The sequence below is a fragment of the Saccopteryx leptura genome, chromosome 3, assembly GCF_036850995.1.
Source record: "Saccopteryx leptura isolate mSacLep1 chromosome 3, mSacLep1_pri_phased_curated, whole genome shotgun sequence".
NCBI classification, from domain to species: Eukaryota; Metazoa; Chordata; class Mammalia; order Chiroptera; family Emballonuridae; genus Saccopteryx; species Saccopteryx leptura.
This window is the reverse complement of record NC_089505.1, coordinates 127,273,352-127,286,987: the sequence shown is the minus strand read 5'-3', so window position 1 is coordinate 127,286,987 and position 13,636 is coordinate 127,273,352. Positions and strand designations below refer to the sequence as shown.

The 13,636-nt window shown below is 55.2% G+C and overlaps 1 protein-coding gene across 10 annotated transcripts in view; it reads left to right on the top strand.

Annotated features, from left to right (window-relative positions):
• Positions 1–13,636, top strand: part of LRP8 (LDL receptor related protein 8) — a 79,807-nt gene that overhangs the window by 25,565 nt on the left and 40,606 nt on the right. For all 10 annotated transcript variants that reach the window (XM_066376319.1, XM_066376318.1, XM_066376316.1 and 7 more), the window contains exon 3: positions 11,710–11,832. In XM_066376319.1, the coding sequence (XP_066232416.1) occupies positions 11,710–11,832 (123 nt within the window). The remainder of the gene's footprint in view (positions 1–11,709; positions 11,833–13,636) is intronic.

Below are 13,636 nucleotides of genomic sequence, written 5' to 3'. Positions count from 1 at the left end.
GAGCCCGGGGCCACAATTACCATCTCTTTATGGATTTTCTCTTCATTTCCAGCAATTTTGGGAAAACTGAAGTAATTGGTATTCCACACAGGTTCACAGGACTGCTGCCTCCTCGGTATTATGCCTTAATTTCCTTTATCGCATAGCAAGTTGGAATTAATCACCCCTCTCCATCCTTTCCCACCGAAACCTATTACCAGCCTGTCTGCTGGTTAAAGTCATTTTGTGGCAGCTCTTGGCTCCTTTCCACTTCCCTGGGAATCTTTCTGATCAGAGCCAAAGAACAAGGAGGGGTGAAAAATCCATTTGTACGAAGTGGGGATCTCCTGTTGAGAACTTATTTCCCTCCCTGTTCAAGAGGAAGGAACGCGTCCAGCCTCCAGCCGGCACAGCTGACTGAGTCCCCTGTCGCTGAGAGCACTCAAGAAGGCGGAATGGCCATATGTCAGCGGTGGGAACAGAGGATTCCTGCACTGGTGGGAGGAAGGAGCAGGCCTTTGCCACTCCTGGAGCCGGGACAAGAGCCTGTGACTCGAAGCTTCTAGGGTTCTCTTTTGTGTCTGTGAGTTTATAATTCTTTCTGTGATTTCAAAGTTGGAAAGATTCTGTGAATTCATGGTCCTAACATTGGGACATTGAGGTTTAAGTACTTCTAAATTGAGTGTTTTAAGATTCCAAGATCCTTTCTCGGAATCGGAGATTCTGTCCTGTGATTCTAAGGCTGTGTTACGATTCCACGAGCCTCTTGGGCTGCAGCTCTGCTCCATGGCTAGGTCTTGGGAGGGAGTGTGATTGCTTCGCCAAGGCTGCTTTGGGAGTGTGTCCTCAGGCCAGCCCAGGCCTTCCCTGGCCTCAGTTTCTCCCCGTTTATGAAATGCAAGCTTTGGACCAGATGGCCTCCAGGGCCTGACTTCCAGGTGTGCTCTGCCTGCGGCCCCTGTCGGCACCTTCTGAGCCTCCCCCCAACGGGACCCCATCTGCACTGGCCGCCCCCAGCACCTCAGGGGGCCTAAGTCAGAGCTTTTCTCATCTGAGCCAAACCCCTGTCCACTTGCCCCCAGCCCTCTCCCGCTCCAGCAGGAAGGTAGCCCTGCTCTTCCTCCAGAGTCCCAGCAGGAAGCCTGGGGGTAATGGTGAAAAAGAAACCAGATCATTGGCAAGAGCTTATTGCCTTTGTGTACCGGACAGTTCACCATATAATTTCAACATTCTGTACCCTTTAATTCTCACCCCCCCTGAGGTGTAACCCCATTTTGTAGATGAGGAAACTGAGGCTCTGGGAGGTCAACTCACCTGTATTCTTAATGGTGATGCCAGGACCCTGCACCACACAGGCCACCTGAGCTGACCTAGCAGACTGAAGTGACGAATGGGATGACAGTGATGAATGGGATGACGGAGTGATGAATGGGATGACAGAGTGCAGGGGCCCTGAGGCCATCTCTCCTAGAAATCTGCTTCCTGGCAGGGTTGGGTCCCACACACATACACTTTCCTGCTGGAACTGACCCCTGCGATATTAAAGGACTTTGGAGTATGGATCCCATTTCCTTACAAATGCACAAAGAAATAAAAAAAAGGAACAACCTTCCCCATCTGCTTTTAGAATCTACTTCTGTGTCAAGCAGGATTTTTCAAGGCGGCCTTCCCCAGCTCCTCCTGCTGCAAGCCAAAGGCACCCCTTCTTTGAGGGTCAATTTAAAGGCCTCAACTCTGCCCACCCCCTCAGCAGCCCTCACTCACAGTGAGTGGAGGTGCTGGTGAGGGTTCAGAGACCCAAGTTTGCCATCCTTGTTTTCAGGATGGGGGCACTGAGGCCCGGAGAGGGGAGATGACTGTATGAGGTCACACAATGACCTCACCACCTTCAGTTCTAATTGGGACCATCTTATCTGGTTCTGCGTTGTGGCTGCTATATCTGAATTCTTGGCTCCTCATCTTGGCTGTAAACTGAGAGGGAAAGTCCACCTCTCATCTTTTTATTTTCTTGTAGAGTATTAGGAAGAAGGTGACCAGGATTCCGGTTCTGCCTTGAGCCTTATGACCGTGGGATAGTCCATTGCCTTTCAAGGGCTTTTCCTCCTCATCTCTCAAAGAGGGTGATGCCTCCTACCTCTCACCCACCCCGCAGAGCTGCTGCGGAGAGCCAGGCTAGGGGCTGGGATCTGGGGCCTCAAGCCTGTCACTCGGCACTCCATTCACTCAGGATTCCAGTTCTGCAGATTTTTTTTTCTGCTACATTTCCATCCAGTCTCTTTATCCCCCCAAAACACCCCCACGGTTCCCCACCTCTGAGCCCCTGCTCCTCTGTGGCCCTGATGTCAGGACCCTTCCCCTGCCTCCATGGAGCGCCTGTCCTGAGGCTCGCATGTGCACTAATGTCCTCATACGTAGTAGCACACCTGCTTCCACCCCCCAGAAGTGGGTGCCAACCACACAGGCTGGCAGCACTCAGCCCTGCCCACACACCTGGAGAGTGCTCCATCTGTCCCTTCCACTTTCAACCAGGGGAGTTGCCCACAGCAGGCTTGTGAACTGTGCACATGGAAAACCTGACTCTCTTCTCCCTTGTTCAGATGAGAAAGCTAGACTGAGGTACAGGGAGGGTAAGGGACTTGTCCAAGGTCGGCCCAGAGGTCAAGGGCAGCCGTGGCCCGGGTTTGTAGCACTCCCCCAGAGGATCCCTGTGAAGGGCTTTCCCGCAGCCCAGAGCCCATCTACAATGAAAGGGAAGGTTTGCATCTCCTGAGGCTGGCTTCCTGGTGGTAGCTGAGCTGGGTGTCCTGGCTTTGGGGACTGTTGGGATGACTTATGAGCCAGCACCAGGCTGGTGAAGGGACTCCCGGGCTCCTCAGGCTGTCAACAGGGTGATGAGTGCTGTCAGTAGGGCTGTAGGTCTTCACTTCGGCACTGCCCGCAGGGTGGGCGCAGCCTGGAAGGGCCCGCTGCAGGCACTGCCCAGGTCTGCCCTGCCAAAACTATGGCGACAGAATAAACACCTCGTGGAGAATTGAGCTTGCTAATGTTCTGCCCTTGGTGCTCTGGGCTCCAGCAGACCCAGGCGGGGCTCCATTCTTTTTGGCCTTGTTGGAGATGGAGGGCGTGGTTAGACATCATCAACAGTTGATGCTTGAACTCTCCCGGAGGAGTGGGGAGAGTTCTTCCAGGTGGAGATGGAAGATGTCTCCGGTCTGGTGGAGTTACACAAGTCAAGGCACCTGACAGGAAAGCCCACGGTTTGTCTGTGACTGCTGAGTGGATATGGGAGGCGGTGGTAGCCAGGGATGGGCCAGAGCAGGTACGGGAAGCAGGGAAGCTTGACGTGTGCCTGAGTACCTACTAAGACACTTGGTCACATTCTAGGGGAGGTGGGAATCCAGAAGAATAAGGAAAGATGGCTTTTTAAAAAAATTATTATGGAGATGCCTTCAGCAGGACAGTAGCTACTGACTCTAGACTTACAGCCCCCCACCTAGAGCCACAGGAGTGAGTGGGGAGGGCCTGAGGACCAAGCCATGGTTCCCTCCCTCAGTCAGCCTCACCCTGGACCCTGTGGTGGGTAGAACCATAACTCAAAAGGAAACGAATTTAGAGATCATCTTGTCCAATTCAGTTATTGTCATGGAGCACGAGGGCAAGGCGCAGAGAAGACAGAGGATTTACACAAGGTCACACCGTAGAGCCAGGGCCCCTGGCCAGGGGCAGGAGAGCCCAATCCTAATCCCATTCACAGGAAAGTAACCTTGACTTTTCTACAAAAAAAAAAAAAAAAAAGCCAACAGCCTTTCTGGCACAGACAGGCCTAACTAGCTTCACAGAGTCAGGGCCTAACCTTCAGGTCTGCTGGGCACGGTGGCGAGGCTCCCTGGCTGGCTGCAAGGAGCTGGGGGGGTGGAGAGCTCACACCAGCCTCCTGGGCAAGGAGCTCAGGGCCAGCACAGAGAGAGTGCCCTGAGAGACCCACCCAGTCCCAGGAGATGGATTTCCCAATAATAGGGTGTCATTGTCCATTTATCACCCAGGATGGCCCAGTGGGGCTCCTCCCGGAAACGCTTTTCGTCCAGCCTAATTGGTGAAGTCATTTGCATTTTCCACTTAGCCAAGGCTGCTTCCCAGCAATGTTCAGCCACTGCCTCTTGGCCACAGGGTATTGCATGGACATTTCTGCAGGGGTCAGTGCCCTTACTGCCTGTGGAGTGGGAGGAGGGACTCCCCCAGACAGCTGGGGGTCATCTGTCCATCATTCCCTCCCTCATGCTTCCTGGCTGGGGGGCAGGAAAGACTGACCTGTCTCCCACTCCCCCAGCAAACCCGATTCAGGCTGTTGATTGACGCAGTATCTGCCCTGCGTGGGTCCTCAGGCCCCTCTGACCGAGCCTCCTCACTCCTGGCTGCAGAGTTCTGCCCCGGGAGCCCTGAGTTTCCTACTTGAGGTCAGTAGGGGGTGGGGGGAGGTAGCAGAGCCCAGAGAGGCCTGCCCAGTGTCACCCAGAATGCTGGTGGCAGAGCTGGGCTGGAATGAGACCTGGAGCCTTTCCTCTGATGCAAAAGGAAGGCAGAAAAGCTGCCTCTCCTCCGACCAGGAGCTGGTGCCAGGAGAACAGGGCCTGGGAGGCGGGGGTCCTTGGCAAGCTTTCAGCAAGCTCTCCCTCTGCCCAAGGAAGGCGGAGCCAAGAAGCCCCCCCTCCCCAGGCCCACATGGCTTGCCTGGAGTTAGATAGGAAGGTCCTTGATCAGAGGAGGCTGGGTCCTCCTGGGGCCAGCAAGTGCTCCCACCCAAGGGGATGGCAGTGTGTGGCTGAGCCAGGCAGGACTCTGGCTGGAGACTGAGTGGGTTTCCAGCTATACTTCCTGTCTTCTGGAAGCTTCCACTTTGAGGATACCATAAGTTTCCCTCTAGGTGTTTCCTTGGGACCTAAAATCCTAACATCAAATGAGTGAACCAAACCCAGGGTGGGCAGTCCTAGCCTAAAAGATGGGCAGAGCTATGACCATCTTTTCTGCATGCAGCCTGCTCCTCTAAGCAGCACCCTGTATGGTGCTTGGTCCTTCTGCAGGCACCAGCCGGGGATGCCTGCTGATCCATCCACCTCTCCCCCACGCCCATCTCCCCCCCCCCCCCACACACACACAGCTGTCACTGGCTCAATACCTCCTGCATCCACAAATCACTGTGACAGGAAGACGCCTTTGTCGTGTGTACCCCGGAGACGCTCCTCTTCCCTGTGGCTACAGGGAGTCCCACATACCCCAGTGAGGGCTTGGACCTCCCTTGGTGACAGCAGGGCTGGGGTTGGGCAACTGGGATGTGCTGGGGCCTGGAGGAGGGACTTGGCTGTGGGAAGCCCCAGGTGACCTTTCTCTAGGGGCCTCAGGCAGCACCGTGAACCACAACCCATCTGTGTCTTAAATGCACAGGCCCAGAATGTCAGCAGGCAGGGGTCCTTAGAGATTTGTTCACATGAGGAATCTGAGGCTCCAAGTGGGAAGAGGTCACATGGTCTGTCAGAGGGGTAGGGCCATAGGTATTCTCTGAGCACTCGCTTGGTGTCAGATCCTGGGTGGGGCCGTGTGAGGGGAACAGAGATGGAAATGATGGGGAGGCACTGTTGTGGGGCCAGGTGGACACCCAGGCCAAGGACCCTGCCCAATTTGAAAGCAAAGATGCCTTCCCCAAGGTGGTCCTCTCACACTCACCGCTTCATTCTCCCATCTTCTCCTCTAACCTTTCACGTGCCCACCCTCCCCACCCCAGCACCTGCTGCTGTTTTGTTTCCTGTCTCCTTGGGTGAGATGAGAGAGTGGGGGTGGAAGTGGACCTGGACTCAGACGTCATCTGCTGATGGATGGTGGTGGCCTGAGCCCGGGGGCCTGCAGGGCCCCACAAAACCACTGAGAGTTGAGCCCCGCCCACCACGCTCCGTGGGTGTCAGGACACTGTGGGAACTGTTCGTCTCTTTGGCACTACCAAGAGCCTTGCGTCTGACTGTCAGCGTGTGGACTCAGAGACACAGTCCCTTACAGGGATGGGGCAGGGGCGGCGGGGGGCATCCATAACTCACTGACATGTCTGACTCATGCAGTGGCTGTCCTGGAGTCCCATCCCGGGGCCGAGCATGATCTGATCAGGGTGTTTATTACAGAGTGAGAACCTTAAACCCAAGGCAGCTGTTCTAAATGTTATATCAGACCCACGGGATCTTTTAACCCTAGGTTCTCAGGACCATCGCACATCTGGGGAGGCATCAGGGTCAGGGTTCGAACCCAGAGCTGCTGGTGAGAGGCTGTGAGCCCAGGTTTCATGGCCCCACCAGGCCTGTTGTGGGGGGAGGGTGGTAATGGGGAAACAGTAGTACAGCTTCACTTTTATGTTGGAGTTTCACTTGAAACAGGGTTCTTCTGCTTAAAAATGGAGAGGAAGGTTTGCAGGCCCGGCGCTGTGCTGCAGCTTTATGCCAGGGCTTCTGGCTGTGGTGGTGGGTGAACGGCGCGGCATGGGGAGGGAGGGCTCCCGGGAGGCCACCGGCTCCTCCCCCTCTCACTCCTGCTGTGTTGTTGCTGGAGCCAGAGAACACTCGGGTCTGTCGTCTGTTGACTGGGGTGACAGTTTAATAGTAGCTTCCTGGGCTGTCATTTAAATCTGCCTGCCAGGTTAGTAGGCCAGAGGCGGGCTGGCACGCCCCCTGCCCCCACCCCGGATCTTCCTTCTGCTGGCAGCGGTTGTCTTGGCAACGCCAGGGCCTGGCGAGCTCTGCAGAAGGGTAGCCATGGGGGGAGCAGCCCTTTCATCTCCCCGATTTGGGGACAAGTGGCCCAGCTGTCTTAGGGCTGAGCTGCAGGGCCGGAGCCAGGCCACCCGGAGCCAGGCTACCCAGTGCTGGTCCAGGCTGGGAGAGGAAGTGGGAGCCGCTGAATCCCTTCTGTGCACTGACCTCCAAGGTGGGGCTTCACATCTTTGTTCTCAGACTCTCCCCTGCCGGGGGAGGGGAAGGAGCATGCCCCAGCTGGCTCAGCAACAATGCTGAGCTGGAATCCACCTTGCCTACGGGTCTCTGCCCTCGGAACATTCCCTGGGGCCCACAGCCTGTCTGCAGAATCCTGAAGGCAGACAGAACCTGCATCCCTGACATCTCTCTCATCTCCCCGTCACAGGTGGCCTGGCATCTGTCCCCCTCCCTGGGCTCTCCTCTAGACATGTCCCTGCTCTGAGGACTGGGGTGTTCCCAGGGGTGTCCCCTCAGCTTCACTTTGGGCCAAGTGCTCTACAAACACCTTCTCCTATTTCTCACTGCTTGGTGGAGCTGGTTCAGAGACAGAAAACGGTACCAGCCTCTACTGTGCAACTACAGTCCTTCCCCCCTCCAGGCCTCGTCTCATCTGTAGAACAAAGGGCTTGCACTCAGGTGTGGTTCATTGGACCACTCATTTCTTGGGAAATTAACACACACAGCACCAAAAAAGAAGTTCCTTGGCTAAACAAGTTTGGGAAGTGCTGGAGGAAACAAAGGCAATTCGCTATCTTTACTGCAGGCTTTCCTGGAGCCTTTAGAAAGCCAGTGGGCATCGTGCATCCCCAAGGCGAAGCATGAGTGTCTTATCCCAAACATCTGGTGGATGGCCGCCTGCTCTCTGTCCTGCCCTCTGCCTTTCTCTTCCTCTGCTAGGAAACTCTGAAGGAAGCCCCAACAGCTTAGAGCCATGGGTTTTGTTACAAAGCAGCCCTGTGCTTAGCAGAGGCTGGTGAGTCTCTGGGTGAGCTCAGGAAGAGCCGGGCCTCTGCACTGGGCCTCTGAGAAGTGGATCTGTGCCAGGCGGGGTGAGTTGGCCCCGGCCTAGTGGAGCTCCTAGGTCGTCAACCTGCATGGTCACTCTGTTCCACGTCGTAGGCCCTGTTATCATCCCTCACCCTGGAATGCCCTTCCTCTCTCTCCTCACTCTCCCAGCTGGGCTGATTCCTCTTCCTTGAATATGGTCCCCTCCTCCAGGAAGCCTTCCCTGTACCTGACCCTAGACCAAGTCAGGTGGCCCTCCCCTGGCTTCCTGTTCACTCTGTGGGACCGGGAGAGAATCCGTGGGCCCAGTGCAGCCCTCTCATGGACCTGTGCTGTGACTGAGCAGCCACTTCTGTTGCTGGTTGTCTGGCTTGCAGAATGGGAGAGCTGTGTGGGAGGAAGCCTTCAAGGCTCGGGCGTGATGGAGCACTGTGACTGCCGAGAGGAAGCCACAGCGAGCAGTTCCACCTGACAGCCCCGACTAATCTTTGTTTTTCAGCCCCTGTCTGCACTGGGCTGTGCGATGAGCGGGTGGGGAACAACAGTGTGCAGGATGCATATTGTCTCGGGGAGGGACACTTCTGAGGGCTGGAAGCTGGGAGGTGCTGAGTGATAATAATTTCACCAGATCATAGACTCTAGCTGCAGGGAGGGGCTTAACATTCAGTCAGCACCACACCTCCGTTTCCATATGAGGACGCAGGCCCAATGTGACTGATGGGCCCAATATCACACACAGCAGCTGGGATTGCTGACTTCACACCCCTCACACTTGCACCTTTATGCTTTTCAGTTTATGGACTGGCACCATCCGTAGCCCACTGCAATGAAGCAGGGATATTATCCTTGAATGCAGATGAAGAAAGTGAGGCCTAGAGAAGTTATGTAAATTGCAAGGGTCACACAGCCCACATAGTGGCAGAGCAGAGTTCGATTGACCATGGACCGCCTGACACTTTCTCTGGCTGGCATTCTTGTTATAAATAGCAACTCCTCACTTCCTTTGTCCTGGACTTCCCATTCTCCCCCTCCTGCCTGGTATCGGCCCCACCCCACCGCCCTCTGGAAGCCCAAGCCCTTTGTGGCAGCTCATCTGTTGCCATGGCACCAGATTATGATGTCGCAGACCCTGGATGACTATGTACTGCTCCTGGGCTGTGGAGTACAGGGACCCACAGAGGTGGGCATTGTCCAAGGGGCGGCTGGCATGGGGGGACATGAATCCCTGGAAACAGGGAGCCATGGCCTCCAGCCCAGCTGGGGAATCACCCTGGGAGCTGGAGCCAAGCTTGCCAAGGCCAGGAGAGTGGGGGCTGGCATGGCTCGCTCCGACAGCCTCGAAAGACTGCCCAGCCCTCATCTCTTGGCAGTACTGATGTAGCCTCTTGACAAGGGACTGTCGGAACAACCTGGCACTGGGATGCTTGCTCAAATCCCCCAGGAGAGACTTTTTGCCTTTTGTTCTATGTCAGTGCCACATGGGAAAGCCACCAGCCCAACTTGCCCAGAAAGGGAAGGAACTTACCCAGAGTCCCCAAGAGAAGAGGTGGCCATGCCAGGATTCAGTCTTAGCTCTAACTCCAAATCCTTCCACGTGGTTACCCTTCAGACAGGCCCATCAGGGTGGTTTAGTCTAGTCCCCCAACCTGAAAGTGGCATGCTTCCCGCCTCAGTTTCTCCGGGGCAATCCAGTAGCAGAGCACAAGTTGTCGAAAGCCCCAGTTTGTCCCACTGAACACTCTGGGCACACCCCAGGGGAACAGCGCAGGCAGGCTCCCCTAGGCTCTGGTTGACCTGCCTTGGCCTCTGGCTCCTGGGACCTAGTCACCTTACGTTTGCCTCTGGAGTCCTTAAGTCCTTATTCTTACTCTGGTTTTGCTGAGGTGGCTGGGGAAGAAGCCTAAGCGTTGACAATGGCCACAGGGAATTGAAATCCAACTTCTGCCACCTGCTACCCTTACCTCTTTGAGCCTCAATTTCCTCTTGTGTAAAATGGGAGTAACAGCAGTTACCAGGGGCATCTGTGAGGTCAAATTATGGCCCTGGTTTCACCCATATATGACTTTGGGCATGTAACTTAGCACTCCTGGGTTTTCCAGTGTGTCAGGTGGGACAGGGGAGCCCTTAGTTGTGGAGTTTCTTGGTAAGGTACCTAGCATAGAGACTGGTGCACAGGATTCGCTCAGTGTCAGGACAGGAAAAAAAGGAAACACTAGAATATACATTTCATTTTTGGATGCTGAAGTTTTGGTGGAGGAAACACTCCGTTCACCATGTTAGGAAATGTCCCGCGTGCTGTGGGTCATAACTGTACTCACTTTCAGATGATTATGGGCCATGAGTTACCAGAAGGCAGTACCTATTACCTCCCATGACCCCTTTGTGCAGGGCTCAAGGCTGCTCAGGACCTGGACCTGGGAGTCAGGAGAACCGGTCCTGATCCCTGCCTTGCTGTGTCCGCGGGCCAGCCCCTTTCCCTCTCTGAGCCTCAGGCTCTCCATCTGTAGGTGGATTCTGATTCCTCTGGTTTCTTCTAGCCCTGAGCAGACAAAGGCGTTCTTCTATGAAAAGTGTGAAGAATGCAGATATGCAGCAAGGATTCCATTGAAAAAAAAAGGCAGAACTAGAATGGATTCAGGAAACCCAGTATCTGTCCCCAAGACCCTACCAGGCTGCTGGGGTGGGAGGGGGGAGGGGACAGCAGTGGTGTGGCTCCAGAGGCAGCCAGAGGGCCTGTGGGAGGGTGTATATCATCTGATGCTGGTCACTGGGAAGGACCTTCTGTGGAGAAGGGGAGCCCGGCTCCACGGGTGTGAGCAGAGGCGGCAGCTCTGTTTCCACTGCATTCAGTGCCCCGCTGACAGGCCAGCCCAGTTAGGTCCTGTGCTGAGTGTAGCATGATACCTACACTGGAGGAGCATCAGGCTAGTGGAGGGACAGGGAGAAGAGCAAACCATATTGGACCCTGCATCCTTGTCCCAGTTCTGCTACTGGCTGCGAGATCTCAGCCTGCTACATACATCCCCTGGGAGGCCACAGAACACCTCATTTCTTTTGCTTCTAATTACGACTTCAAACCATAAAAACAGTAATAGCTGCTACTCACCAAGCATCTGCTATATGCCAGGATCTCTGCTGCGTGTTCTTCATTCATTCTAACTTCTTATTAGTCCCCCTCAGAGCCCTTTGTTTCCTTTTTCCCATTATATAGATTGAAAACACACACACACACACACACACACACACGCATGCACGCACGCACGTGCGCCTGTGTGCTCAAAGATTAAGTAGCAACCCCAAGGTCAGACAGATAGAAAGAAGCAGAGCTGAGATTCAGACCACCGTCCCCCACGTGGGGGCCTCCCCCTGCAGATTGGAAGCACCCTGCAGGCAGAGACTGATTTGGGTGTCTTGCCCAGTAGATAGATTTTCTTTCTACCATCTAATAATCTTGTCACAGAGTAATCATTTGCCTTTATGATTTATTATCACCAGCTTTCTGGTGCTTATGGAAGAGGCCTCGACTTTTATCTGGTTGGGGGCAGCAGGACAGGCAGGTAAAGGGACTGAGAACTGGCGAAAGGAGCTAAAGCAGCTGCCATAAGTGATCAAGGAAGGCGTCCTGGAGGCCATGACAGTGGAACTGGACTTTGGGGGGAAAGAGGTGTGATAAGGGAACAGGCATTCCTGTTGGTGAATGGCTCTGGTTCCCCTTCTTGGACTTGACCTCTGAACTTGGAGGGCACCTGTCTCCATCTGGTGCTCAGGAAAAACCTTTCTCTCTCATCCTCTTCTCTTGGTCGATGGGGCACCACGTGACCTATGAGGCCGTGGAAGGCCATGTGGTATAGCACATTCTGGTCACCCCATGGTCACTTGTCCTAGAAAAGGTTCCTGTACCCACCAGCCCCCTCACACTCTTCTCCTTGCCCCACAGCCAAGAAGACCTGTATGGACAGTGACTTCACCTGTGACAACGGCCACTGCATCCCCGAGCGGTGGAAGTGTGATGGCGAAGAGGAGTGCCCTGATGGCTCCGATGAGTTCGAGGCCACTTGCAGTGAGTCTTGTCCCTTGGGGTGGGGGGCTTGCTCTGGGCTTTGGTTTTCTCAACAGATCTTCCTTGGGAGGTTGGGAGGCTCAAGTGATCTGCCAAACACAGCCCCAGATGCACTTTGTGCTGTGCCCTCGAGGTTCCTGGCAAACAGCAGGGGGATCTAGTAGCTGGTGTCTAGTGACCTGTTTTTGGCTTTCTTCACAGCCCTCTTGCGCGTTGGGCCCTGCTATAGTACCAGGAGCTGGAAACAGCCCAGAAGCAGCCATAGCACATCCTCCAAACCGCCCCCTCTGCCCTCCCCACTATCTCTTTGAGGACTCTGGTCATAATTCTAATAGTACTAATGACAGATGGTGCATGTGAAGCAGGCACTGTGTGCCAGGTCCCCTGCTGAGCTCTTTGTATACATTATTAATTCATCTTATCCCCACGGCACCCTCGCAAGGCACAGGTACTATCACTTTCTGAATTCTGCAGAGGAGGACACCGAGGCTCAGAGAGGTTGAGTGTCTGGCCCAAGGCTACCCAGCCAGGACTTTGAGGCCTCGGGTCTTTCCTCTGTCTCCCTGGCAGGCTGGGTAGCCGCAAGGCAGCCAGGGGTGAGGTGAAGGCCGGAGCTGAGCTCCAGCCTGCCTCTCACACTCAGGGCTTTGTCTCTTTGTGATTTCTTTTCCAGACCCTAATCCTCAAAGCAAATTTACACCAGGCAGGCCATCCTGTGACATTTGTTAAATTAAAAAAGAGATGAGAAGGGGGCGGGGAAGGACCCAGTGGTCCTGGAGGCAGAGCTTCAGCAGAGCGGGCCTGAAACGAAAGGCTGGGGTGGGGGGAGCACATGGAAGATGGTAGAGCTGGGGGGGGGGGACTCCACAAGTCACAGCCCCAGGTTCTTGTTAGGAGTCACCACTGCCCCAGAGGCAGAGGCAGGGACAATGGAGGCTAACATCCCATCTAGTCCCATCTAGGGCTACAGCTAGTGATAACTGGGTTTCCTTGTCTCCTAGCAACAGAGCTACCAGTCTCCAAGTGAGAGAAAGAGAAAGAGAGAGAGAGGGCAAGAGTGACCCTGCCCAAGACAGGGGCCCCTCATGTCCTTGCACTGCAGCCCCTGCCTTGCCTGCCTTGCCCAGGCCCTATCCTTTCCTTCCTCCAGTCGGTGGCCAGACCCAGGGCTGTGGCAGAGGTGCCCGGGCAGGGGGCTGCCAGCATTGTCTGGAGCTTCAAAAGGAACAAAGCCCAGTCACTCCCACTGTGACTCTCATGACACCCTTGAAAGGGAGTTGGAACCCCGTTAAGAGAGAAGGGAACAGGCTGGGACAGGTTCACCCACTTGCCCAAGGCTACCCAGCTAACAAGGGGCAGAGCCGTGTGCAGTGGGTGTGTCTGGGGAGGGCGCTGTGGCCACAGGGGCTTTGCCACCATTGCAGTCAGCCAGCTAGGCCGTCCAGCCCCCACTGCAGCAGTTACCCTGGGCATGGTGGAGGGAAGGAGGGGACGGGGAAGGGAGGGGTGTGGAAGGAAGGGGAGCCTCATCCCTGGTACTATCCTGATCTGTCTTGCTGCCTGTGAGCTGTGCTCCCCCTTCTCCCCACATCTCTGTTTGTGTTGATGTCCCCTTTTATCCTCCTGCCCCTCACCCCTGCTCTCTTGAGCTGCCTCCCTTCACTGCCTGTCCCTCTCCCTCATTCTGTCCTCCCCATGTTTCCCTGTCTTTGTCCCTTTTGCCAGTTTAGCACTTGCTGCTCTCCCATCCTCGTGGCTGTGCAGGGGCCCCTGGTCTCACGCCTCCCACCTCCCGGGCCTGCTT